The sequence below is a fragment of the Carcharodon carcharias genome, chromosome 26, assembly GCF_017639515.1.
Source record: "Carcharodon carcharias isolate sCarCar2 chromosome 26, sCarCar2.pri, whole genome shotgun sequence".
Lineage (NCBI taxonomy): Eukaryota > Metazoa > Chordata > Chondrichthyes > Lamniformes > Lamnidae > Carcharodon > Carcharodon carcharias.
The window spans coordinates 12,725,701-12,752,849 of record NC_054492.1 but is presented as its reverse complement, the minus strand read 5'-3'; the positions used below and the strand labels follow the sequence as shown (position 1 = coordinate 12,752,849).

General features: G+C 41.0%; 1 protein-coding gene across 1 annotated transcript in view; it reads right to left on the bottom strand.

The window, feature by feature from the left end:
• Window positions 1-6,915: 6,915 nt before the first annotated feature.
• idh2 (isocitrate dehydrogenase (NADP(+)) 2) overlaps window positions 6,916-27,149 on the bottom strand; it is a 32,030-nt gene continuing 11,796 nt past the window's right edge. Inside the window, exons 3-11 of the mRNA XM_041175165.1 lie at window positions 25,415-25,580; window positions 22,569-22,729; window positions 20,698-20,841; window positions 15,794-15,930; window positions 15,180-15,331; window positions 11,671-11,783; window positions 9,627-9,724; window positions 9,037-9,129; window positions 6,916-7,275 (exon numbers count right to left, since the gene is read on the bottom strand). Of these exons, the coding sequence (XP_041031099.1) occupies window positions 7,188-7,275; window positions 9,037-9,129; window positions 9,627-9,724; window positions 11,671-11,783; window positions 15,180-15,331; window positions 15,794-15,930; window positions 20,698-20,841; window positions 22,569-22,729; window positions 25,415-25,580 (1,152 nt within the window). The 3' untranslated portion in view covers window positions 6,916-7,187. The remainder of the gene's footprint in view (window positions 7,276-9,036; window positions 9,130-9,626; window positions 9,725-11,670; window positions 11,784-15,179; window positions 15,332-15,793; window positions 15,931-20,697; window positions 20,842-22,568; window positions 22,730-25,414; window positions 25,581-27,149) is intronic.

Genomic DNA, 27,149 nt, shown 5'->3' with positions numbered 1-27,149 from the left:
AGAATTGTTACAGCACAGAGGGCAGCCAATCTGGTGAGTTCAATGTAGATCTTCTGGCTGATATCTGTAATTTTAAAAATAACTACAGTTTGGCCCCCAGCAACAACCTGGTGCCTCAATTCCATAGTCAAAACTGCCTGTGTGCCCTCCAATTCATCCAGCTCCATAACTCTCCACATGTGGAAGTTCTCAACTATTTAAGGGATGCCCACTCTCTTTTTTGGGAGGAGGGGCAGGAAAAGGAATGAGCAGGGATACAAACAGAAATCTGATCAGTAATTTCTGAATGTCTTTTCATCTAAGAATGAGAAGAGCACATTTTGACAGGTCAGAACAAGGAGGAGATAAAGATCAGGAGATGACTCCTTGGTAGCAATGCCAGGAGGTGTACTCGCCACAGCAATGGAAAAAACACCTCCCTTGCTGGACCTCTCACTCCAGCTTGATGCCTAATGAGCAACACAACTGGACTGTTGAAGTGAGGTCAGCTCATTTGCAGACCGGTATATGAAGCTCCTGTATAGTACCAAGTGTAATGTACTTATAAATCAAAGAGGGAAAACATGGAAATCTAAACATGATCAATTTACTGAAGAATAGAATGGAAAACTGGTGAACAGGACATTTATGGAGAACCTTAACCACTTTCAATGTATGTACGGTGTATGCACTGTGAACCTTTTAAATTGATGTGTATGCAATGCAATGTAGAGTACTCCATCTCAATGCAAAATGAAGAGAGCACTGGATTTAAAAAAAGATTAGCACTGATTTGGAATGATGCCCAAATGCCCTTCATTTCATCATTAACTCAGACCATATGCTGAAGCTGGGCTGTTCAATCAAAAACACAAGGTAAGGCATCAATTGCTTTGGTTGTGGTGTACTTTAGTTTTTGCATTTTCTTACCATGTTAAAATTGGTTTGATCCTACAGGAACTATAGGACCTCCTGAGTAAGGTCCAGCCCATTACTGCCTTGTGAAAATATTAAACAGACCAGATGCCCAGAACTCAGCCTCAAAAGCCTACACTGTCTAATTTTAGCTACATCCCTTAAACAAAAATCTGCCAGCACATCTCTGATGGGAAACCAGCCCTCTCGGCCACATGAGCAGCATAGTTGGTGGAAGCCAATAGAGGCCACTTTCTCCTCCCAATTGAAATTTGCCTTGGCTGTAACCATTAGCATAACACTTTTCCCCCTTTGGTTACCTCTGAGTGAAATACTAGATCAGCTGCTCAGCTCTGCCACACATGCAGTGTGCTACAGTAGGAAGAATACAGGTAGGCAGGGGCTTGAGAGAAACCACTAAAGCACCAATAGGGGGAAACTGCAATACTGTCATTTTAAAGATTACAGGACTACAAATAAAGAACTTTTCACCCATTTAACTGTTTAAAATTAGAGTATTCATTTTGATGGACTACCAATTCTTTAAGCCCTTGACTTATCTCTGCCCCATCACCCCTAGATGTAGGAGTACTCACTTCACTAAGTCCCTGCTTTCCATGGATTGTGCTGTCAAAATAAACGACAACTCTCCACCCTCACCTCCAACCACTCAAGTTCCCATATGAAGCTAGGCAAATTCTAAAGTCGTGCAAACAAGAAACCTAGCCGTGTGTTTCCTCCACTTTTCATTTCTCAGCATTCAGAAGCTTGTGATCCACTTGTAGATGTGCAGGTGCAGCCCTATAAATCCCTCAATAGAGCTAATGTTTCCAACAGGTAGCTCGCCAGCCATGTTTCTTCTGCTGCTGTCAGAGCTCAGTTGAGAGACTGGCATGATTTCCCCAGTGAAGTCCAGAAACCCCACTTGCAGGCATCTCATACTGGAGCAATAGATGCAATCAGGGTGATTAGGCAGCCTGTGACTTAAGAGGAGAAAGCCTTATGTACAGCAGGCCAAGAAACCTTTCCCACATTTCACTCAAGTACCTGAACTTTTCATTTAAAACAGGGGTTCACAAATTTAAGTTGGTGTTCATTTTAAATAAAATTTGTTTTAAAAAAAACTTATAACTTAGCCGAAGAACATAGGAGAAGGCCATTTGATAAGATCAATTCCACTTTTCTGTCTGCCCCACCCCTGAAAAATACTTAATTCCCTTGCCTATTAAAAATCTAACTTTGCCTTGCATGAATTCAATAACCCAGCTTTCTAAGGAAGAGAATTCCACATACTAACCACCCTCAGAAAAAAAAATGTCTTAAAAAGGAGACTATTGTTCCTAATCTGTCTCCTAGTTTTAGTCTTCCCCACAAGTAGAAACGTCCTCCTGGAATCCTAATATCAAGTCCCCTCAGGATCTTATGTTTCATTAAGATCACCCCTCATTCTTCTAAACTCAATTGGGTATAGACCCAATCTTTCTTCATGATTTAAGCCCTTCATCTCAGGATGTAGTTGAGTGATCATTCTCTGTACTGCTTCTAACAATACTTTTTAAAAAAGACCAAAACTGTACAGTATTTCAGATATGGTCTCACCAATACCCTGTACAGTTGCAGTAAAACAGTAACCTGACACTTAGATTCTGATATAAAATGAAACGTCCAATACAATATAGGAGGCCATTGAGCTCTGTCTGCACCAGCCCTTTTGAATCTAGATAGTCCCAATTCCTCTGATCTTTCCTCATCTCTCTGCAATCTTTTTCCTTAGCTATTGAAACAGCACATTCCAAACCCTTGCCACTTGTTGCATAATGAAATTTTTCATGTTCTTTTGCCAAAAAACATTAAATCATTGTGCTCTAGATATTGACCCTTCAGCCATTATGCTATGTAAACCTTTCATGATTTTAACCGACTATCAAATCTCCTTTTGGGTTTCTTTACTCTTAGGATGTCCAGAAATAGGAGTGGGGGGGTGGGGGGGTGGTGGTTAAGAATTGATCCTTGTGGACACCAGATGCAAAGGTGTGGGAATGGAGCCACTATAGTCAACTCCCCAGCTACAACCAGTCAGTTAGAAATGGAACCAAGTGTGCTGTGAGCTAAAGGCTGAAATGCACTACCCATATAAATACTGTGGCTACAAGAGGTCAGAGGCTAGGCATCCTGTGGTGAGTAACTCAACTAACTCCCCAAAGCCTGCTCACCATCTACAGGGCACAAGTCAGGACTGTGATGGAATACTGTCCACTTGCCTGGATGAGTGCAGCTTCGACAACACAAGAAGCTCAACCCCATCCAGCACAAAGTAGCCCACTTGATTAGTACCTCTCCAAAAACATTCACTCCACCATCCCTGGCACAGTGACAGCAGTGTGTACCATCCACAAGATGTACTGCAGGAATTCACCAAGACTCCTCAGACAGCACTTTCCAAACCCTTGACCACTATCAGCTAGGTGGTAGCATAGCAGCAGACACTTGGGAAGACACTTGAAGGTCTCCTCCAGGCCACATACCATTCTAATTTGGAAATATATCACCATTCCTTCACTGTCACTGGATCAAAATCCTGGAATTCCCTCCCAAACAGCACTGTGGGTGTACCTACACCACAGACTGCAGCAGTTCAAGGCAGCAGCTCACCACCACCTCCAATGGCAATTAGGGTTAGGCAATAAAGGCTGGCCTAACCAGCGATGCCCTGATCCCATGAATGAATATTTTTTTAAAGTGTCAACCCATCACAACCTTCCTGCTGTCCTTCCATCATCCCAAGCTTGAATCCTCCTGTCCCACTCACCTTGAAGAAGCCCATACGTACCTTCAGCATTCTCCAAATGGTAAAAAGCAAGAGTCATTAACTCCATGAGCTGCAATCATGACTGCCCCATCCTCATTAACCTCCCTGCCAAATCCACATCAGTTACCCCATCAGTGGTCTGTTGGAGCCTTCAAGTAGATGATTCATCACCAACCTTCTGACTACAGTGCCCACTCCCTAAGGCCTTTAGCATTCATAATCTTATTGTGGATGATTGTACTGACTTCCTTGCTCCTTAACTGTACTTAACCTATCTTTGGCCACCAGCCCAGCCCAAGCCAGTGATATGCATAGCTCAAAATCTCAGTTTAATAAATCCCCCAATTCCTCTGGTACTTGAAAATAAAGTGGAAGGGGGGAAAACAAGTTAATTTGATCAGGAGTTGTGTTTTTTATGCCCTGCTGCATTTGCCCAAAATACCCTACCTCTTCTGCTCCCTGCACTGGAGTGGTGGCTTCTTAGTAATTTTAAATTCCATCTCCACTTCCTTGCTTTGTTGAATTCACTCAAACCCTTTCCACACAGAATCTTTGCAAAGTGTGCAATTTTACTCCGTTCATTTTCGACAGCCAGAATATTAAAACCAGAGGCAGGTGGTGTAAATCAATTAAGTACTCCCATGAGTGCAGGTCAATTTGCAAAGTACTTCTCAACTACCTGGGAGCACATTCATTTTAAATTTTACAGTTTAAGACAGCCTTTTTAATTCACTGCTTAACTGCATCGAGAAAGAACAATTTTGTTCTTGATTTCAAAGACATTGGAAGTTACAGCTAATGGTTTGGTACAGTAATAGGTTATATGATTAATTTTACAGCCCATTTTAGTTGACATTTGTGTGAATCACTATAGACTGCATTACATGGAATTTACAGCATAAAAACATGCTTCACGTGATCCTTCTCCCACCCTATCAATATAATTCCCTTTTCCCTCATGTCCTGAGTTTCCTGTTGAAAGAATGCTACCACGTGGAATGGTTGAAGTGAATAGCAAGTTCCATATTCACTGGGTAAAAGTTCCTCCTAAACTCTTACTGGATTTATTAGTTACTTATATTTATGGCCACTCCAAGTGGAAATATCTTTACATCTACCCTATGGAACCTGTTATTTTAGTGTCAGTAACTTGTACCTAAAAAGGGGACCAAGAAGATTGAGCAATGTTGGTTGGTTGGCTTAATTAACCATCACTCAGTATTCAACCACAAAGTAAAATACACATGATCAACACCCCTGCTTTATCACAACAAAGGCACTTTTGAACTTGATCAATATTCTGGCAATAGTACTGATTACTTGTGTTCCAGAGCTTGCCACATCCCTAGCCAAGATGCTCCAGTACAGCTACAACAGTGGCATCAACCCAGCATTGTGGAAAGTTGCCCAGGTATGTCCTGTACACAAAAAGCAGGACATATCCTATCTGCCTAGTTACTGTCCCATCAGTCTACTCTTGACCAGTAGTGAAGGAGGGGTCATCAACAGTGCTATCAAGCAGCATGTCCTCAAGCAATAACCTGCTCGCTGATACTTTGGGTTCTGCCAGGATCACTCAGCTCCTGACCTCATTACAGACTTGCTTCAAACATGGACAAAAGAACTGAACTGAGGTGAGAGTGACTGCCCTTGAAATCAAGGCAGCATTTGACGAATGGGACGTCAAAATGAATCAATGGGAAACTGCTGGTTGGAGTCATACCTAGCACAAAGGAAGATGGCTGTGGTTGTTGGAGGTCAGTCATCTTAAGCTGCTTCATCAATGCCCTTCAAAAACGTCAGAAGTGGGGATGTTCACTGATGATTGCACAACATTCAGCACCATTCACAACTCCCCAGATACTGAAGCTGTGCTTGTCCAAATGCAGCAAGACCTGGACAATTTCTAGGCTTGGGCTGACAAGTGGCAAGTAAGATTTGCGCAAGTGCCAGGCAATGACCACCTCCAAAAAAAAAGTATCTAACCATCACCCCTTGACCTTCAATGACATTACCATCACTGAATCCCTTAACATCCTGGCAGATACCATTGACCAGAAACTTAACTGGACTGGCCATATAAATACTGTGGCTGCAAGAGCAGGTCAGAGGCTAGGAATCCTGTCCACAATCTACAAGGCACAAGTTAGGAGTGTGCTGGAATATTCTCCACTTGCCTGGATGAGTTCAGCTCCAACACCACTCAAGAAGCTTGATACGATCCAACACAAAGTAGCCAACTTGATTGGCACCCCTTCCACAAACATTCACTCCTTCCACCATTGACAAACAATAGCTGCAGTGTACCATATACAAGGTTCCCTCAACAGCACCTTCCAAACCCACAACCATCTAGAATGGCAAGGGCAGCAGATGCATGGGATCTCCACCAACTGGATGTTCCCTTCCAAGCCACTCACCATCCTGACTTGGAAATATATCACCATTCCTTCACAGTTGCTGGGTCGAAATTCTGGAACTCCCTAACAGCACTGTGGGTGTACCTACACCACATGGACTGCAGTGGTTCAAGGCAGCAGCTCACCACCATCACCATCTCAAGGGAAATTAGGGATGGGCATTAAATGCTGGCCTAGCCAGTGACACCCACATCCTGTAAATGAATAAAAAATCCTTCCTGCTAATTCAAAAACTCAATCGAAGGTCCAAAGTTTCCACTCCCTTTCACCAAATTGATGGCAGATCAGCCTGTGGTCAATTTTGATTATAACAATAAAATCAGTTACAGAATCTTTAGATCAAGGTGTACAACATTCAAGCCCTAGTATCCCAACCTATTTGACTCATTCATTCCTCCAGCAGGTAGTTGTGTTGCCAACTTTAATCTGCATCCAAGTTCAAAGACTATGGTGTCCACCTCACCTGCCTTTCACTTAGTTCTCAAGTGGCACCTGCCTTTCACTTAGTTCTCAAGTGGGTAAACAGCCACACCACAAAACTAACATTTGGCAATCTTGAAGCTGATGTAATGGATGGCATTGGATCTGGAACAGCTTCATCGATGCAGCTGTGGTTCAGGAACATTCATGGACAGAGGAGCTTCATACTTCAACTGGGTATGTTGCTGAGATGGGAATGCTTGGTGTCAAATATTGGTCTACCTCAAAACATTGTATTCCATTCCTCCTTACCACTGAAGCTTTTTACATTTTGGGATGATTGAGGATTGAAAGAAGTACACAAAGAACAAACACGTTAAAAAGGTTTTTATTGCTTGTCAATTAATGCCAACTTCATTCCTAGTGACAAATATATTACAGATTTTAATGAAATGTTTCACAATACAAAAATCCGCATCAGTCCAAGCTTTCTGTACAATTTCATCCCAGGACAAGCTGGGAAATCTTATCCTTAATAAATTTGAACTTAAAAAAATAAGTAAACTGACTGGCTTTTTCCTTCTGTTTGATGTGACCTTTAGTCTTTAAGTTAAAAATGAGGTAAAATGAATGTTTTCAACCATCTACTTCTTGCCCAGGGCTTTGTCCAAGTTGTTCTTTATGGCATCCAGGAAGTCAGTAGTGTTCACATAGTGCTCATTCAATCGTACACTGAAGGAAAAGTAGAACACATCCAAATTTAGGGAGACAGGAGATGGAGGGTAAGCTATGTTCCTTCCATTAAAGCAAGTTTTATTTTAAAATCTAGGAACATCTGGTATTATCCACACATTTGATCGTCTATGTTGGGGAAATTTAGTCATCAACATAAAAGGAAAAATAATTCCTTGATCTATAGCAACTACATGGGTAACAGATTGTCAGCCTTCCTTCCTAACCAGGTAACCTCAGTGCAGTTCCATTATAACCTATCCCCTCACCCCTTCCCCACTTCCCCACACTCCAAAGGCAGGCTGCACTGGAAGCCAGTGGCATATCACAAGGATCTGTTGCTGGGTCCCCTATTATTCGTCATTTATATAAACGACATAGATGACTATGTGGGGGGAAGGACTAGTAAGTTTGCGGATGACACCAAGATTGGCCGGGTGGTTAACATTGAGGTTGAATGTCTTGGGCTACAGGAAGATATAGACGGGACAGTCAAATGGAATTTAACCCTGAAAAGTGAGAGGTGTTACATTCTGGAAGGATTAATTTGACAAGGAAGTATTCAATGAACGGCATGACACTAGGAAGTTCTGAGGAACAAAGGGACCTTGGCGTGTGTGTCCATAGATCTCTGAAGGCAGAGGGGCATGTTAGTGGGGTAGTGAAAAAGGCATATGGGACACTTGCCTTTATCAATTAAGGCATAGATTACAAAAGTAGGTGGTCATGTTGGAGTTGTATAGAACCTTGGTGAGGCCACAGCTGAAGTACTGTGTGCAGTTCTGGTCGCCACATTATAGGAAGGATGTATTGCACTGGAGGGGGTGCAGAGGAGATTCACCAGGATGTTGCCTGGGATGAAACATTTAAGTTATGAAGAGAGGTTGGATAGACTTGGGTTGTTTTCGTTGGAGCAGAGAAGACTGAGGGGTGACCTGATCGAGGTATACAAGATTATGAAGGGGACAGACAGGGTGGATAGGGAGCAGCTGTTCCCCTTAGTTGAAGGGTCAGTCACAAGGAGGGTTTAGGGGAGATGTGAGGAAAAACCTTTTTACCCAGAGGGTGGTGATGGTCTGGAATGCGCTGCCTGGCAGGGTGGTGGAGGCGGGTTGCCTCACATCCTTTAAAAAGTACCTGGATGAGCACTTGGCACGTCATAACATTCAAGGCTATGGGCCAAGTGCTGGTAAATGGGATTAAGTAGGTCAGGTGCTTCTCACATGTCGGTGCAGACTTGATGGGCCGAAGGGCCTCTTCTGCACTGAGATTCTGTACATCAAGCAGCTATACCATAGTGAGTGAGGCAAGCTCCCATAACTCCTAGCCTCTTCCAGCCCAACATCAATACAGGTTTGATACTAGCTTCGCCTTGCCCAGCCTCATGATATATTGTGAGACTTGCTACTCCACACCTCCAATCAACCAAAACCCCAGGTTCCCATCTTTGTCTCCAATCCATGCAATGCTCAGACTTGCCAGTTCAATCTGGATCATGACTGAAGCTCTGAAGACAGTACCTAGTCCCCTTTTTTTTTAAATAGGACTTTTACCTAGGGATCCTGCGCAATCAACAGAAAGTGACAGCCTGAGCCTTGCTGTAGGCCTCTTTGGAAGGTAGAGCCAGGAACAATAATTTTTGGCTTATGACCACTACTGATAAATGAGTTCATTCTAAACGGCCTTGCATATCTCAGAATAACCTGATGCTTATTTTACAGGTAAAATTTCTCAGTACTGGAAAAACGTTATACAACTTACTGACTGAGGCCATGGATACAACCAGCCAGATCCTTAGTCATGACACCACTCTCAACTGTTTCAACACACACCTGTTCCAGTATCTGAGCAAACCTTTTTAAAAAGAAAAAATAATGTTAAGGTGCATTTGGGCTAGCATTTAAATGCTTAACAAAATGTTACCTTGCTAGGACAACAGTAATGAAAGGTGCATTGAGTTACAGCATTAATGCATTAAACACAGGGTCATTGTCCAAAATTAAACACATGGGGTCAGTATTCCTGGCTAAATGTGTCCATGATCTCAATATTTACATCCACAATCAAATCACAAGGAGCCTCATCTTTTCTGTTCAGTTATGAGGCAGAGGGGTGGAATAACTTGGACAATAACTCCTGGAAGAAACGAGATATAGCAGATTTCTGATTTCCATGCCAAACCAAACCAGGGAAGGCACAGGACAGCTGTTAGTGGTGGCTTAAATTTTACAACCATCTATCATAACTGCAAATGAAATGAATCAGCATTTTAAATTTTATCCTATTCTAAAGTGTTCACAACTATTTCCTTGGTTTCAGTCATAAAAGACCAATTTGTTTGCCCATTTTACCTGACGAGTTCTTGATTGCCATCCAGCTTTCCACGGTGTTCAAGGCCTCGAGTCCAAGCAAAAATACTAGCAATGGGGTTAGTGCTAGTAGGATTGCCCTGTAACAGACACAAGATTAGCCCACTCCTACCAATTGATGGTTTCAGTGAAGGAACGCTACACTAAAGTTTAAGACTCAAACTTTAGGTTTGACAAGTGAAATCAGAGATGCAACTCTAAATATCAAAATTATCTTAAGGAACCATTTACCATCTAAATAGTTACCATCTAGGAGAGATGGCGGCATAGTGGTAATGTCACAGGACTAGTAACCCAGAGGCTCAGGCTAATACTCTGGGGACGTGGGTTCAAACTCCACCATATTAATAAAACTGGAATATAAAACTAGTCTCAGATATGAGAGCTATCATCGATTTTCATCAAAACCCATAGGACTAATGTCCTTCAGGGGAGCAAATCTGCCATCCTTATCTGATCTGGCCAGCATGTGACTCCCAGCTCAATATGGTTGACTCAAACAGCCTTCTGAAATAGCCTAGCAAGCCACTCAGTTCAAAGGCAATTAGGGTGGGAAACAAATGCTGCCCACATCCCATGAAACAATAAAAATTAAGAGATCTGAATGAGTATGGGGAGATTTGCTTTCAATGGTTGGTAAATCAGTGACCAGCAGAGACAGATTTAAGGTAATTGGCAAAAGAGCCAGAGTGACAATAGAGTTTTTTTTAAATTAATGCCATGAATTAAGATGTGGAATGTTATGACTGAAAGCAGATTCATAGTAAGCTTTCAAAAGGGAAGATATGTACTTAAATGGGACTAATCAAATTGTTCTTACAGAGCTAGCACAAGCACAGTGGGCAGAATGGCCTTCCATTGTGCCATGAGGTTTATATACTAAATTCCCACAGTAACAAATGTATACTTCAAAGGTGGAGGAAACCTTACATTGTTAACATGAAATACTGCAAGAGATATATATTTAAAACTAACTTACATTGAGCTCCTATTAGTCTTAGTGTAAACAAGGAAGGGATTCTGGTTAAATCCACTCCCCAAGTCTGACTGTAGTGTGAATTAAATTAAAAAGGATACCAATGCCTACAAGCATGTAGTTAAGTTAGGCCCAGGTTTTAAAATCAGCTCTTGTGCAGAAACATTCTCAATACTCATTTAGAGAAAGTGATTCAGAGGGTGTACTATTAAAATGTGTATATTCACAGGAAGTGCAGAGCAACCGTGTCAACACCAAGGTTGTTTAGAGCAACTAGCTAGACTCTGTGTTCCACGGAGATTGACTCTTGTTGCCTAATGGAATTCCATTTTCATCAAGTTAACAAAGCATTAACGCAAAAAATTCTGTGCGCAATGAAAATGAGAAGATTATAGCACAGAAACAGGCCACAAAGCCCACCAAGTCTACATTGGTACTTTCACTACAAAAAACATATAGTCCCAAGCCCCCTTATTGTCCCATTTTTCTCTATAAAACTATCACATTTCCTGCAAATTAATTTATGGACTTGGCTTCAATATCAGTTTGAGATTCTAATTACCTTAATTCTGTGACTAACTTAAAATGTTTTCCCTTAGTCATCTAACAGTTCCCCACTTTATTAAACAGGCTGCAAGTTACTTTTAGCAATCAAGTCATTCTGATTGGAGTCAAATTTCGCTCTTCACCTCTAATACTTGCTCATCTTTCAATCATGAACGATCACATCTGAAACATGAATGACTGAAATCACAAGTTCTGGAAGAGTGGAACCACGGAGCAGCAAATGTTTGCTGAAGACTTAGTAGTAAGTGCATGGCTCTGCTCCACTGCAGACAAAATATGAGAGTAAAATGCAAAGCTTCTCTCCCCCAGCCCTATATAAAAAAGCTGCTGAGACACTTTACGTGCTCAAACTTGAGAATTGCATTCCCAGTTACATAATTTGGATAAGTACATACAAGAGGAGTCCGCAAAAATCTTCACCAAAAGGCTAAGGCGGACAAGACCCATCATAAATTTGTCAGCTGTAACCAGTCTCAATCTTACCTTCTGGTGTTCTCTGTAGTGGCGTGTGACTGTGCCATGGGCTGCCTCTGCTTCAATGGTCTTTCCATCAGGGCAAACCAGAACAGAAGTCATCAAGCCAAGAGAGCCAAATCCTGGAGAGCAAAGAAAAAAGGAACTGCATAAAAAAAAGGAACCAGCATATTTTGTTCAGGGTCCAACATGGTGCACAAATACTTAACATAATAAATAGGAGACTATAAAGCCCCTCTAGCCTGCTCCATCATTCAATATGATAATGGCTGATCTTCTGCCTCACCTTCAGACTTTCCTCCCAATTTTCATATCTCTCAATTGAGTGACCAAAAATCTCAGGATTGTGAGTGTTCCATCATTGGACATATTCAAGGCTTTGGAGCGCAGAATTTCAAAAAGACTCCAGAAGAAAATTCTCATCTCAAACTTCGATGATCGAAGTCTTATCCTGTGCAGTAATGTTCTAGATTCCCCAGCCAGGGGAAACCACTTCAGTGTCTACCCTATCAAGCCGCTTCAGAATTTTGAATGTTTCAATGAGGTCATCTCATTCTTCTAGACTATAGATCCAATTTACTCAGCCCTCATCATAGGATAACACTCATACCAGGAACCAATCTAGTCAACCTAAGCTGTACTGCCTCCAAGGCATGTATCCAAAGAATATAGAGACTGCATAGTACTCCAAAGCCCTATATAAAATTGTAGCAAGACTTCCTTATTCTCGTACTCCAATCCCCTTGCAATAAAGGCCGACATGTCATTTGCTTTCCGAATTGCATGCCAACTTTATGATTCATTTACAAGTTTCACACTTTAAAAATATTCTGCTTTTGTTCTCGTGACAAGAATAAGCTCACACCTTCCCACATTATACTCCATCTGTCACCTGTTTGCCTATTCAACCTATTTATATATATATTTATAGCCTCTATGCTCTCCTCACAGCTTACAAAACAATTTGGGAATGGGTCAGTGAATTTGGATATTACTGTCAGTTTCTTCATCCAAGCCATTATAGATTGTAAAAAGCGAAGCCCCAGCACCAATCTTTGTTGCACTCGACTAGAAAATGCCCCATTTATCCTTATTCTCTGCTTCCTTTCCATTAAACAACTAATTGGCCTGTAGTTGTGTTTTCTCTTCCTCTTCTTGAATAGCAATGTTACATCTGCTAACTTCCAACCTGCAGGGACCATGCTAGAATCTAGGGAATTTTGGGAAAAAAAATCAGAATCTGGGCATCTCAATCTCTGCAATTACCTCAGAACCCTAGTACGTAGGCCATCAGATCCTGAGATTTGTCGGCTTTTATTCCCTTAGGTTTCACAAAGGCATTTACTCCACTGATATTGATTAGCTCAAGCTTCTCATTCTTATTAGTCCCTTAGTTACCCTCTACCTTGTATGGAATTGGTCTTGTGAAGTCACAGTCATTGTTTGTTCAATATATTTCTGCCATTTCATGATAACTTCCCAAATCAGGAACCATCTACTTCAGCTACTTTCCTTTTTATATTCCAGGCTAGTTTACTCAATTTCATTTTTTCCCCTTTTTGCCAAATTTTTGGTCACTGCTGGTTTCTAAACTCCCAATCCTCAGGCTTACTTCACAACATAATGAGCCCTCTTCTTTAGTACTCTTAACTTTCCTTGTAAGCTACAGATGGATTTTTCTTGCTGAGTTTGTTTTTAAACTTTTTTTTAAGATTGTTTCTTCAAATTTTGCCCATTGTTTATTTACCTAGTCCTAGCAGCTCACCCCTCAAATGAAGTAAATTACATAGGTATAAATTTAAGATTCTTGTTTTGGACTCAAGTATGTCACTGAAAACTTAATATGAGCCTCAATTGTATGACGATCACTTGCCCCACCATATTTTACTCTTGGTTATTATTCAGTCCCCTCTGGTCAGGTGCCTGGGAATGTAACAAGTGGTTGATTGAGTGGCTTGGATCACACCAGAAGCCACTTGGGCAGCCCAAATCTTTTACTGAGCTCACTACGTTTGGCCTTTCAAAAAAAAAGGCACAATGCAAAATGAAGTACATATAGCCAGCAGTCTGGTACAAATTTGGGGATAATCAGATTGAGCCAAGAACAATCCAAAGGAAGCAAGCATGCAAGCCTACCTATTTCAAATATGATTCTACTGAAAATTATTTTTTTGGTTTAATCCTCATATTTGCCAGTTAGAGCTGAACCACAGCACCTCTCTTAGGCTCTCAGCAGCCACTGGCTGATGTGGGCTTTGTCTGTTCAAAGTCCGTGTTAAAAATCCTCTGGGCTTACAGCATGAATCCTGTCTTGTACTATTTTAAGTTACTGCCACTGAGCAAGTCTAGCCTCAGCCAAGGAAACTGCATCCAAACCTTGAGGTGGCTGTGGGCTGAAGAAACTGCTTTATTAATTTTGGCAGAACTTAGACATGGAATGCTTGGAACAGCAACATTCAATTGCATCTGAATATTGAAAGCATTTACACTAGATATGTTAAATAGTTGAATTACTCTTTCTTTCAGCTGTTTTGTGCCGATGCTTAACCCTTTGGATTTTGCTTTGCACTAATTTCCTTGCACATGCCACCAACCAGAAGTTCAGGAAAATTTTCAGTCAGTGTTATACTCACAGGAGACAACTTAAAAGTACTTGACTTAGTATTACAAAAAACAGTATCAGACTATGTCTAATAATCAAAACAGGAAGTGCTGGAAGAACTTGGCAGGTCTGGCAGCCTCTGTGCAGAGAGAAAGGGTTAACATTGAGTTCAATATAGGACTCCTCAACCCAAGATGTCTCAAATTAGAAACCATCCAGAATTGCCATTTTCACAAGTTTCTATTTGAGTCGGGGGTCTGGGCAAAGGAAGAGAAGGAAAAGAAAGCTTGCAAAGAAGAATACATTTTTCAGTTAGTGCACATATTTTGATGTATACAAACTATTCAACAACTTCAGAAGTCCATGCACAGAAAAACTTTAGATGTGTGCACACTTCAAGTTATAGATTGTCATGGGCGCCAATGCCCACTGTCAACAGCACAATGCAATTAGGATCAGCTCTGAAAATACCATTGAGTATTACTGGCAATCATAAGCATGTGAGACATACACTAAAAAGCAAAACGCCAACTCTGAAAAAGCCTTTAACTGGTGCGATGGACAATCAACCACAAGTTCCTGCACAGCAAAACTTACCACTCACCCTCATTTCTGTATCCAGGTTTAAATCAAATAAAAATGAATTTTTTTTTGGAAAAACCGCAACTTGTGGCATAAACTCTTGTAACTGTTACAAAACAGCAAACCCTGCCAAAACAGTCATTTCCCAACACTATGCCACTTCCAATTTTATTTCCACCAAGGTAGAAACATGTACTCTGCTACTATAGTCAGGGATGTGGGAACTCAAGTAACAATGCCTCCAAGAGGGACCAAAAAACACAGCAAATCTAGAATGCTCACTAAGAGTTAAAAGGCTGGCTCCCCCTCTTATGATTAAGTAACAGGCAATCACCTTGAGCTAGAATATCAGACTGCACATCACCATCATAGTTCTTGCAAGCCCAAACAAAACCACCAGACGACTTCAGTACTTGAGCAACCATGTCATCAATGAGTCGATGCTCATACCATATGCCAGCCTTCTCAAAGTCTCCTTTGTACTTTCTGTAGGGGGGGGGTAAAAAAAGACAGATCAGTGCAACAAGACAATCAGCACTCTGGCAATAATTTTGATTACAGTGCAACTAGTGACAAGCAGTACAAAAGACAGATTTTACCCCAAGTCCTGGTCAAAACTATTAGTTCATTTGTTCTTTGCTCCTGTTCAGCCCAATCCATGCATCACCCACCTCCAGCCAGTGACACTGTAGCCCATTTAAACAATATATGGGCATGCTTCCATTTTGTTCATTCTTGACCTTACTGCACTTTTCCAAAAGACAACTCAAACTCCAGTGGGTCAATTTAGGATTTCAGTATTCACATACTTAAAATACACTGGTTTTAGGAATACCCAGAGGTTTTAATATGAATGTCCAGACAGGTTCAAAAAATTAAATTCAAATGCATTGATATTAAATTCTTGGGCTAATATGACTGGAAGAGAGAAAGGGGGCAAACACTTACTGCTGAAAAACCTCCTCAAAGATGTCTTTGAAACGTCCATCATAAGCCTTTAAAATAGTATTCTTTGTGCTCATGTAGAGAGGCCACTTTTTCTGCAGGGCATACTGAAAGCAGCTGTGAGCAAAGCCATTGATGGACTAGAAAAAAAAGCAAGAAAAGTCATTTGGACTGGAAAACGCAGGCACTATCCAAGTATTGCATTTCAGGGTCATTCCCCACCCTGTGTCAGAATACCACGCTGATGGAGGGACTGTCTGCCATCAGGACTGTTACCAGTTTTCATTTCACACCAGAATTTGCAGACTCACCCAAAAAATTTTCATCTTTACTTGCACAAGGTTCAAACTGTTTGTCCAGAAAGTCACCCAGCTACATCACCCAGAATAGAAAAGCTGATTTGCTTAAAAATAAAGGCATGAAACTTGGAAATGCTGAGTTTCAGAGACTTGAGTGGAATCATGCAAGGAACACAAAGCCAGCATGCAGGTACATTAAGCAATGAGGAAGACAAATGGCACACTGGTCTTCAGTACAAGGGGGTTGGAGTACAAGAAGTCAGTCTGCTACCATGACAAAAGGCTTTGGTGGGATCACATGGAGTAGTGTGAAGTTTTGGTTTTCATGCCAAATGAAGAATATATTTGCATTGGAGCTGGTATATATCAAAGGTTTACTAGACCAGTTCCTGCAATAAGAGGATTGTCCCATGACAAGGCTGAATAAATTGGGCCCATAGTCTTGAGTTTGGAAGAGTAAGGGGTTGAGACAAATAAAATTCTGAAGGGGCTTGACAGGATAGAGAGGGGTTAGGAACCGAGAACATGGGGTCAATCATTTAGGACTGAGATTAGGAGAAACTTCACTGAGGACTGTGAATCTTTAGAACTGTCTACTCAAGGGCTGTTGATGGTCCAATGCTGAGAATATTTAAGTCTGAAAGACAGATTTTTCACCTGAAAAACAAGAGATTTGGGGAACAACAGGTGGGAAAGTTGACTTGAGGCAGAAGATCAGCCATGATCATACTGCATGGTGCAGCAGGCAAGGGGGGGTGCGTGGTGCGCTCCTGCTCCAATTTCTTATCGCCTTATAAAATAAGATAGACAGTCACCAATAAATTCAATAGGGATTTCAGGAGGAACTTCCTTAGAGTATGGTTAGAATGTGGAACCTGAAGTTGAAACAAAGCAGAAACTAGATAAGTACAAGAAAAGGTATAAAAGGACATGCTGATGCTGAAAGATGGGAAAATACTTGTGCAGAGCTTAAACATCAGCACAGATGTTAGGCCGAATGCCTATTTCTGTACTCAAAAATCTTTTGCAATTCTGTAACCTCCCCACAAGTGAAGTGAGATTCTCTTTCACTCTTACTTCCCTCCCAACTTTATGAACGTATGAAATAGGAGAAGTAGGTCATTCAGCCCCTCAAGCCTGCTCTGCTATTCAGAAGATTGTGGCTGATCTGGTTGTTTTAAATTCCACATTCTCATCTACCCAATAATCCCTTGCCTGAAGAATCTACCTCTGCCTTAAAAATAGTCAATTACCCTGCATGAGGCAGAGAGTTCTAAAGTCACACAACTCTCAATTTCTCCTCTGTCTTAAAAGGGCAACCCCTAATTTTAAAACAGTGCTCCCTAGTTCTGGGCTCACCCACAAGAAGAAACATCCTTTCCACATTTACCTCATCAATACTGTTCAGGATCTTATATAGTTCAATCAAGTCACCCCTTACTCTTCCAAACTCCAGTGGAAACAAGCCCAGTCTGTTTAACCTTTCCTCATAAGACAATTCGCCCATTCCAGATATCAATCTAGTAAACCTCCCTTAAACCATCTCCACAGTTAAATCCATCCTTAAATAAAGGAGACCAAAACTGCATGCAATATTAGAGACGTGGTCTCACCAATGCCCTGCATAACTTAAACATAACATCCTTTTGTGTTCAGTTCCACTTGCATTCCATTAGCCTTAATTACTTGCTGTACCTGCATAACTGTGACTTGTGCACTAGATCCCTCTGCACCTCAGAATTCTGCAGCCATTCTCCAATTAAGTAATACTCGGCTTTTTTATTGTCCCTGCCAAAGTGAACAACCTCACATTTTCCCACATAACTGCACCATGCTTATCCATGCTAATATTTTACCACCTACACCACAAGTTTTTATTTTCCCCAATAAACCTTTGATGTGGCACCTTATCAAATGCCTTCTGGAAATCCAAATTCAGCACATCTACAGACACCCAAAGGGCATTTTTTGTCACTCCAAAGAACTCCAATAAATTGGGTAAACATGATTTCCCTTTCACAAAACCATGCTGACTCTTCCCAATTGCCTTCAGTTTCTTTAAGTGCCCAGCTATAATCTCCTTAATGATTCAACACCTTCCCCAATACAGACATCAAGCTAACTGGCCTATAGTTTCCTGCACCCACCCCCATATCAGGTAGAAAACACAATGGAGAATCAGGCTGAATACAGGACCAGAGGGGAAGTGAAGAAAAGCAAGGAGAGAGCATGAAAACAAAAGGGAATCCCAAGGTCTTCTATAAGCATGTAGATAATAAAAAGGGTGGTAAAAGAGTAGGGCTGATTAGGAACAAAAAGGGGGATTTGCATGTGGAGGCTGGAAAAATAGCGGAGGTGTTGAACTAGTACTTTATCTGTCTTTACAAAGGAAGAACTTGCTACCCAGACCAGGTGAGAGGGGAAGTAACTAGTATACTAGAAGAACTTATAATCAGAGGAAGGTGGTGTCAAAAAGGCTCTCTTTACTTAAAATAGATAAGGTACCAGGACCAGATGAGATGTATCCAAGAGTACTGAGAGAGATGAGAGTGGAAATTGCAGAGGAACTAGTGATAATCTTCTAGTCTTCCTTAGACACAGGGGAGGTGCCAAAGGACTGGAGAACTGCAAATGTTACACCCTTGTTCAAAAAGGGGTGCAAGGATAAAGGTGACAACTACTGGCCAGTCAGTTTGACGTCAGTGGTAGAGAAACTTCTGGAAACTATAATATGGGATAACATCAATAATCACTTAGACAAGTGCAGGATAATTAAGGAAAGCTAGCATAGATTCATCAAGGGAAAATCATGTTTAACTAACTTAGGAGTTTTTGAGGTGGTAATAGAGAAAATTGATAGAAGAAATGCTGTTGATGTGCTGTATAAAGGTTGTCAAAAGGCATTTGATACGATGCCACACAGACTTGTGAGCAAAATTCTAGCTCATAGAATAAAGGGGAAAGTAGGCACTTGGTTGAGAAATTGGCTGAGTACAGTAGCGATACATGTTTTTTTTTTCCAGATTGGAAGAAGGTTTGTAGTGGAGCTCCTCAAGAGTCAGTGTTGGGACCCTTGCTCTCCCTCATATACATTAATGACCTAGACTCTGGTGTGCATGATTTCAAAATTTGCGGGTGATAAGATTGGAAACGTTGTCAACTGTGAAGGCGATGTCTTGAACTTCAGAAGTTCAAGACATGTTGGTGGATTGGACAGATTAAGTGGCAGATGAAGTTCAATGCAGAGAAGTATGAGGCAATTCATTTTGGCAGGAAAGAAATGGTGAGACAGGATAAAACAAAGGGAGAGCTTCTAAAGGAGGTGCAAGAATAGCGGGACCACAGCGTATACATACATCATTGAAGATGGTAAGGCATGTTGAGAGCAGTTAAAGCATATAGCATTGTAGGCTGTATAAATTGGTGCATTGAGTACAAGAATAAGGAGCTCATGTTGAACTTGTATAAAACACTGGTTAGACCTCATCTGGAGGGTTGCATCCAGGTGTGGGCACCATATTTAAGGAAATGAAGGCATTGGAGAGAGTACAGAGGAAATTCACAAGAATGATTCCCAGCATGAAGAACTGTCACTACGAGGATAGATTGGAGAGGTTGGGACTCCTTTCCTTGGAGAAAAGAAGGCTGAGAGGAGATTTGAGAGAGCTATTCAAGATCCTGAGGGGAATGGACAGGGTAAATAGTGAGAAACTGTTCCCACTCAAGAGAATATCAAGAACTAGAGGGCACAGATTCAAAATAATTGGCAAGAGTAAATGCGATGTGAGGAAAATCTTTCACCCAGAGGGTGGTTGGAGTCTGGAACAAACTTCCTAACAGTAGTGGAGGCAGGTTCGATCAAGCTATTCAGAAGGAATTGGATTGCTACCTGAAAAGAGAGAATGTGCAAGATTACAGGGATAAGGCAGGGAAGTAGGAATTGGTGGAATGCTGTTGAGAGCCAGTGCTGACTTGTTGGGCCGAATGGCGACCTCCTGCACTGCAGTGATATGCTTTTTGCTAAGTTCAATGTTTTTCTTAGCTTCTTTAGCTAACCACAGAAGATAGGTCCTCCCCTTACAATTTTTCTTTATAGTAGGAATATACTTACTCTGAAATATCCTCTTAAAATGTCTAGCATTGCTATCTTTTAATTTCAAGTTCTGATGAAGATCCACGACCAAGTTTTCTTCAGGGACCTGGATTCTACATGGCCAAAATTGATCGAGGACTCAGCTCCCCTCACCCACCAACCTCTGGCCCTGCAGAAGCAGTGGCAGGCAGATTACAAGCACATGCAAATATATTCTCTGAAATATTTGCTGCAACCTGGCTGGATTGATTTACAGATCTTAGGTGCAGACCTTTTGTTTTCAAAGTTCAAGCCCCCACCAACCCCACAGTGGAGTCCAGAAACCACAGCTTCCTAAAATGAAGACACCAAGGTTTGTGGGGTATCTCTCCATAGTGGGCAACAGCCCCCCCTTCTTAGGAGGTACACAGCAATCAAAATGAGGACTGAAACTCCTGCCCTCGCTCTCCATTTCAGAAGAAACAGCAAACATTCCCAACAGTTGAGAAATTATAATTGAGAATCTCTGGATTCACCTCATCAGTGTTGTACATGCCCATTCCAACACCACCTCCAGGAAAGTTATACACCTCCCACTCCTTGGCAGCACTGGCATCCTTTGGAGTGAAGACCAACTTGAATTTACCAGGCTTGTCTACCACAAAGTCTGTAGCTTTGTACTGGAAGAAAAACAACACAAGTTAATTACAAATATAGGAATGCACAAATACTTTTGAATAATTTAAAATAAAAGCAGTAACTCGACAGAATTAAGCGTTTTACTCTGCTTATAGAGAATGAAGGTGCAGAATGCTAGGCAAAACTCATGAAAGAACTGTATTAAAATGAATGGAATTTAAATTGATAAACCAGTATGCCCAAATAGCTCATGTGCCTAAATACAAAACTAATGTAATAATTGTAATTTCTTAAGCAATTTTTATCTTCAAGAGGGTGAAGAATATTATATTTTTATTAAAAGGAGGGGAAAGCCATAGCCCAGCCTAGTCTTTCAAGGCATTAACAACAAAACTACAAAAGAAATCAATAAAGGATTTGCTAATCAATGCTTAAAAGGCATGGACTAAGCAGGGGTAATCAAGGCAGATTAGATCTAAGCGAGAACAAAAGGATCGTGTGCGCATTTCCACTACACAAATTTCCTGCATCGCTTGAAGCCAAAATAAGTTTTCCAACCCATCTTGACCTGTAACAAACAGACATGCACTTCACTATCTCAAGAGTAACCAGAGTTTCTGTTTACTTAGACTACAACTGTAAATTATTTCTTTAAAAGTCTGACTGGAGCACAATTCAGAACAATTACTGCCTTGCAAGTGTACACATTTGACACATGCTGCATGCTTTATTAGTTTAGCCAATGAGTCAGTGGTTACATAATACAATCCTTGTTCCGATTAAGCCATTTCAGTCTGGTACATGAACTACCATATGGGTACAGTCAACAATGTCATATATCTTGTGGAAACGAGGTCAGGTTAAATTAGCTCTGAAGGGGAACCATACAGACTTGAAACATTAATTCTGTTTCTCTCCACAGATGCTGCCAGACCTGCTGAGTTTTTCCAGTATTTTCTGTTTTATTTCAGGTTAAAATAGTGTTGTGTTATCAGTTGTTGCTACTGCTTATAGTTAAAAGTAATGCATTTCTTGGCTCACACCTTCCTTCCCAGCACCAGGCAGATCAACCACCAACGTCTGGAACAACCAGATTGTACAACAGGATCATGAACACCAACAATCAGATAGCACAGTGCTAAAATGATTACCATTTCAGGAGATCTACTTCAAACAGATGGCATTTGATCAGCTCAGTGATTGCAAGGCACTGAAAGGCCCTTGATGAAATCCAGCTAACTTAATTTGGACAGTAATGTGCTGCAACATCCTCTTCTCCCAAGTTCTTACTTTCTAGGCTGTTCTCACTTGTTCATCCTATAACTAACTACTTGATATTGCAGCTAGAGCTCATACATCTGTTCCCTTCAAGGAGCCCACCAACTCACTCCAAAACATGAGCCAATACTGTAGAATATGTAGGTATTTACCAGGAGATAGGACAAACTAACGTGCCATTTCCAAAGGAACTTTTGAACTCTGGTTTCTAATAACACAATGGAGATTATTCCACATTAATGCTCACTTCATCATAGCAATGAGCATAACAGGAAAGAGTTTCTAGCCATTAGCAGCACTTTTGTGAAAAAGTGTCAGACATCGCTGAGTGGCATTATGATCATAAAATACAATGAAAATGCCCTCAAATCCTGCCCAAGAGAGATTGATACCCACCAATAAACTAGTCTCATTTAAACTGAACATTTAAATGTGGCCAAATTTGAGAAAGTTAATAATCACTTAGCAACCAAGGAATAAGATCACACACCTGGTCACCATGCGCATGTCTGCCAATGGTGATGGGTTTAGTCCAACCAGGAACAAGTCTAGGGATGTTGTTGCAGATAATTGGTTCACGGAAGACTGTACCACCCAAGATGTTTCTGATTGTACCATTTGGGCTCTTCCACATTTTCTTCAGTTTAAATTCTGGAAAACCAGATCATTTGGTAAGTTGACTTGAACAGACTGAAAGGAAAGACTAAAGAGTTGTAATGCATTCACAATGATGGCAAACTTGGCAGTGTGAATCAGTTGTGAAGACCCAAACTGACTGAATCAAAAGGAAATATTGGTCCAGTTTCAGATCAAGATCAGGCACTGGATTCAAGCTACATTTGTGCTGCAATTGCAGTATTGGTACAAATAAACTGCTTCAAATGACCCTAGCAAATTACATACACATATTACATATGTATGAACAGAATTTACAGCACTGGAACAGGCCTAATTAGACTGTGGTATTTATGATCCACGCAAGTCTCTCACAACCCTACTTCATCTAGCCCTGTCAGCATATTCTTCTACCTCACTTATCTAGCTTCCCCTTCAAGACAACCATTTGGTAGCAAGACCCAGATTCTAATCATTCCTTGAGAAGACATTACAAGTGCAGATGCATCTTTAGATAATGAACTTGTTACATTGCATTCAAGCAATGGTCATATGGTCTGGTTAAGCAGCTCTCCAGTCATCTATTTGTAAATTGTGCATTACCACCAATACATTTTTTTTTAAAAACTTACTTACATTAGCTGCCCTCATTTATGTTTTGCATCTGTAGTTATGCATCACCTCCGCCAGGTCATTGTCCCTTCCACTGATCTGACAATTTTCGGTATGCTTTCATACCTCCGAGCGAATGCTAAAATTGAAAGTAATTTTTCTACCTTACTTCACTTCTGATTAGTTATCTTTTTGGTACTACTTGTTAGTAATAAGAGTACATATTTATCCTACATTGACAGCATTACAAAATGTGCACATGCTCATTCTATAGTAGCAGCCAGTGTCAGCAACATTTTGGTCAGCTAATAAGTGGGCAGTCAGTCAAGATTGGGAAGGTTTAAGGAGGAAAGCCAGAGTTGTCAGTTCATCTTGTCTAATAGCATTTGATTTGTCAGCAAACAGCAGAGCAAGGTTAAATATCCTTGACTTCTGATGTCCTCCCACCACCTACAGATATTCTTGCACATACTGAGGTTTCAATATACCTCAAATCCATGTATACCTAGATTATGTGCAACTAAAATTATATGTCACAGATTAACATTAAATCATTTGTTTTGGGGCTCACAGCTGAATAGGTTATTCCAAAACATTTCAATCAATGAAGTGCTTTTGAAGCGCAATCACCTTAGTAATTTAGGGAATCCAGTCAATCTACACACAGCATCATTCCACGAACAATGAGATAAACAATTAGGTCATTTTTCTTTAAAACATTGATGGAATCATAGAATCAGTGTGGAAGAGGCCCTTCGGCCCATCAAGTCTGCACCGACCTACCTAATCCCATCTACCAGCACTTGGCCCATAGCCTTGAATGTTATGACATGCCAAGTGCTCATCCAGGTACTTTTTAAAGGATGTAAGGCAACCCGCCTCCACCACCATCCCAGGCAGTGCATTCCAGACTGTCACCACCCTCTGGGTAAAAAAGTTTTTCCTCACATTCCCCCCTAAACCTCCTGCCCCTCACCTTGAACTTATGCCCCCTTGTGACTAACCCTTCAACTAAAGGGAACAGCTGCTCCCTACCCACCCTGTCCGTGCCCCTCATAATTTTGAACACCTCGATCAGGTCGCCTGTCTTATCTGCTCCAATGAAAACAACCCAAGTCTATCCAACCTCTCTTCATAACTTAAATGTTTCATCTCAGGCAACATCCTGGTGAATCTCCTCTGCACCCTCTCCAGTGCAATCACATCCTTCCTATAATGTGGCGACCAGAACTGCACACAGTACTCCAGCTGTCGCCTCACTGAGATTCTATACAACTCCAACATGACCTCCCTACTTTAATAATCTATGTCTCGATTGATAAAGGCAAGTGTCCCATATGCCTTTTTCACCACCCAACCAACATGCCCCTCTGCCTTCAGAGATCTATGGACACACACGCCAAGGTCCCTTTGTTCCTCAGAACTTCCTAGTGTCATGCTGTTCATTGCATACTTCCCTGTCAAATTACTCCTTCCAAAATGTATCACCTCTCACTTTACAGGGTTAAGTTCCATTTGCCACTTATCTACCCATTTGACCATCTCGTCTATATCTTCCTGTAGCCCAAGACGCTCAACCTCACTGTTAACCACCTGGCCAATCTTTACATCATCCGCAAACTTACAAATCCTACCCCCCACATAGTCATCTACGTCAAATAATAAATATTGATCAGGAAACCAGGAGAACTCTCCTGTTCCAATAGTTCCATAGGATCATTTACATTCATTTGAAAGAGTAGAAAAGAGAGTTTAATATCTCTTAAGAGAACACCAACAGTGTCACACTCCTTCCGTACTGAAGTGTCAAACCGGGTTATACAGTCAAGTCTCTGGAGTTGGGCTTGAATCAGAGTTTTTGACTCAAAGGCAAGAATGCCTTAACATAATTGCATCCAAACACTGGCAAGAGGCACACTGCAATTTTATTAGTTCATAAACAGGTGGGACTATAATTGTGAACATTGAGGAACCAAGTACAACAGTTATTTTAGTTTTTTGGCATTAAGATATAAAGTATTTCAACACAAATTAAATAATATTAAACTTATGTAAGAGTGGATTTTTATTCTATACAAACACACAACTTAAAGATAAAAAAACATTTACCCACTACTCTGTCCTCATCAGGAGTGATCGTGGCACACTTGACTGCAACGTGATACTTCTGGGTTGCAAGTGCAGAGTCAATAGTGACTTGATCATCAGTGGCATCCCGGTGTGGCAAACCCAGGTCAAAATACTTCATCTCCACATCAACGTTAGAAAGGATGAGCTGCAGAAAGAAGTTTCTGATGAATAATGTACTCCAGCTTGCAAGATGTTAGATCAGCAAGAAACCTTCAAAATTTCAATTACAAAACAAGATCTCTAGAGTATATCATGCTTTCCTCAAAATCATTCAACACTGCCAGTTTTATGACAATGGATGATTGATTAAACACTAGCAATTTGTTGTGGCAATTTTGCCAAATATCGTGACAGAGCCATCATCCTCCATTCCAGATGTATTTTTTGGTTGAGAAGATTTATGACCAGTGCCCTCAACTCAAATGCTAAAAGATAGCCCCAGTTACTGGCACTATGACAAGTGTCAAACACCGTATCTTACAGCATGCAGCAGAGTATTATAAAAAAAACCACATACCCAGAGCAGTTGACTGTTCAACAACACAGCCCTATTCAATTGTAGAGGGCAATTTTGAAGAATTGCAATAACATGCAAAGACTAAAGATAGTGGATCAAAATTTAGAAACTTTAACTAAAAACCCAAATTGTTCTGACTATGGCCTTAGCAGCTTCAGTCCCTTCATTTGTTGCTGACTCCTGTCCATCCACATGCTGATTAAAATTGTACCACGTGCCGTCTTGGCATTAAGTTCTAGACTGAGTTTTAAACCAGCTACATTCTATGTAGCCGTTTATTTTCACAGCTAACCATGCCAACATCTCCCTCCCATCACTGAAACTTATCTATGCCTTAATTCTAAAACATGGCTACTTTAGATAAAACATTTATTGCTGGTCTCCCATCCATCACAAGTTTATCTTGTCCAAAACTTTGTTCCACATATTTTGTCCTTAGTGCTGCCCCTTCATCAGCCTGCTGCCATCACCAACTGTTCCCTGCTCTCCCAACACATTCAGTTCAAAATCCTTGTCTTAGTTTAAACCTGGCCAGGGCCCCACCTTACCCTTAATCTCATCAACCAATATCCTTAGCACTCCATTTAGTTTTGTACACATCCATCCACACTCTGCATCCAAATACTGGGGGCAGTGGTTTTAGCTACCTTGGTCCTGCTGAGAACTCTGCCCTAAACCTCTCCATTTGCTTCCCACCTTGAAAAATCTCAAAGCCAGCTTTTCAACAAAGTCTTCAGTTGCCCCTCTGAATCTCTCTTCATGGTTCAGCTTACACAGGTTGCAAAGCACCTTGCCTGTTCAAAGGGGTTACAACTTTTATGGCAACAGGAGACAAATTTGCAAGTATGAGCAGCAAACTGAAAATTAGTTCTGAAATTTTACAGAATTAACTGTGCAGACTAGAGATAAACTTCACAAAATTCAGCATTTCCTACAAAAGGATAGCTGGAAACCAATTACGTTTGCAGCCACCACTTTATTGAAAATTAATTTATGCTTTGATTTGATGAGTTTGTCACACAATCACTGTGCCAGATCAGTTCACTATTTAAAAATCAGGCAAGGACCAATGTCCTGGCAATGAAATAACTATCTCAAGGCAATGGAAGAGTTCCTGCCAACACCAAATGTCCATTTGTCCAAAGGTACACTCAAAAATACATTAAACCATTTCTGCATCTTGAGACACTAGCCAAT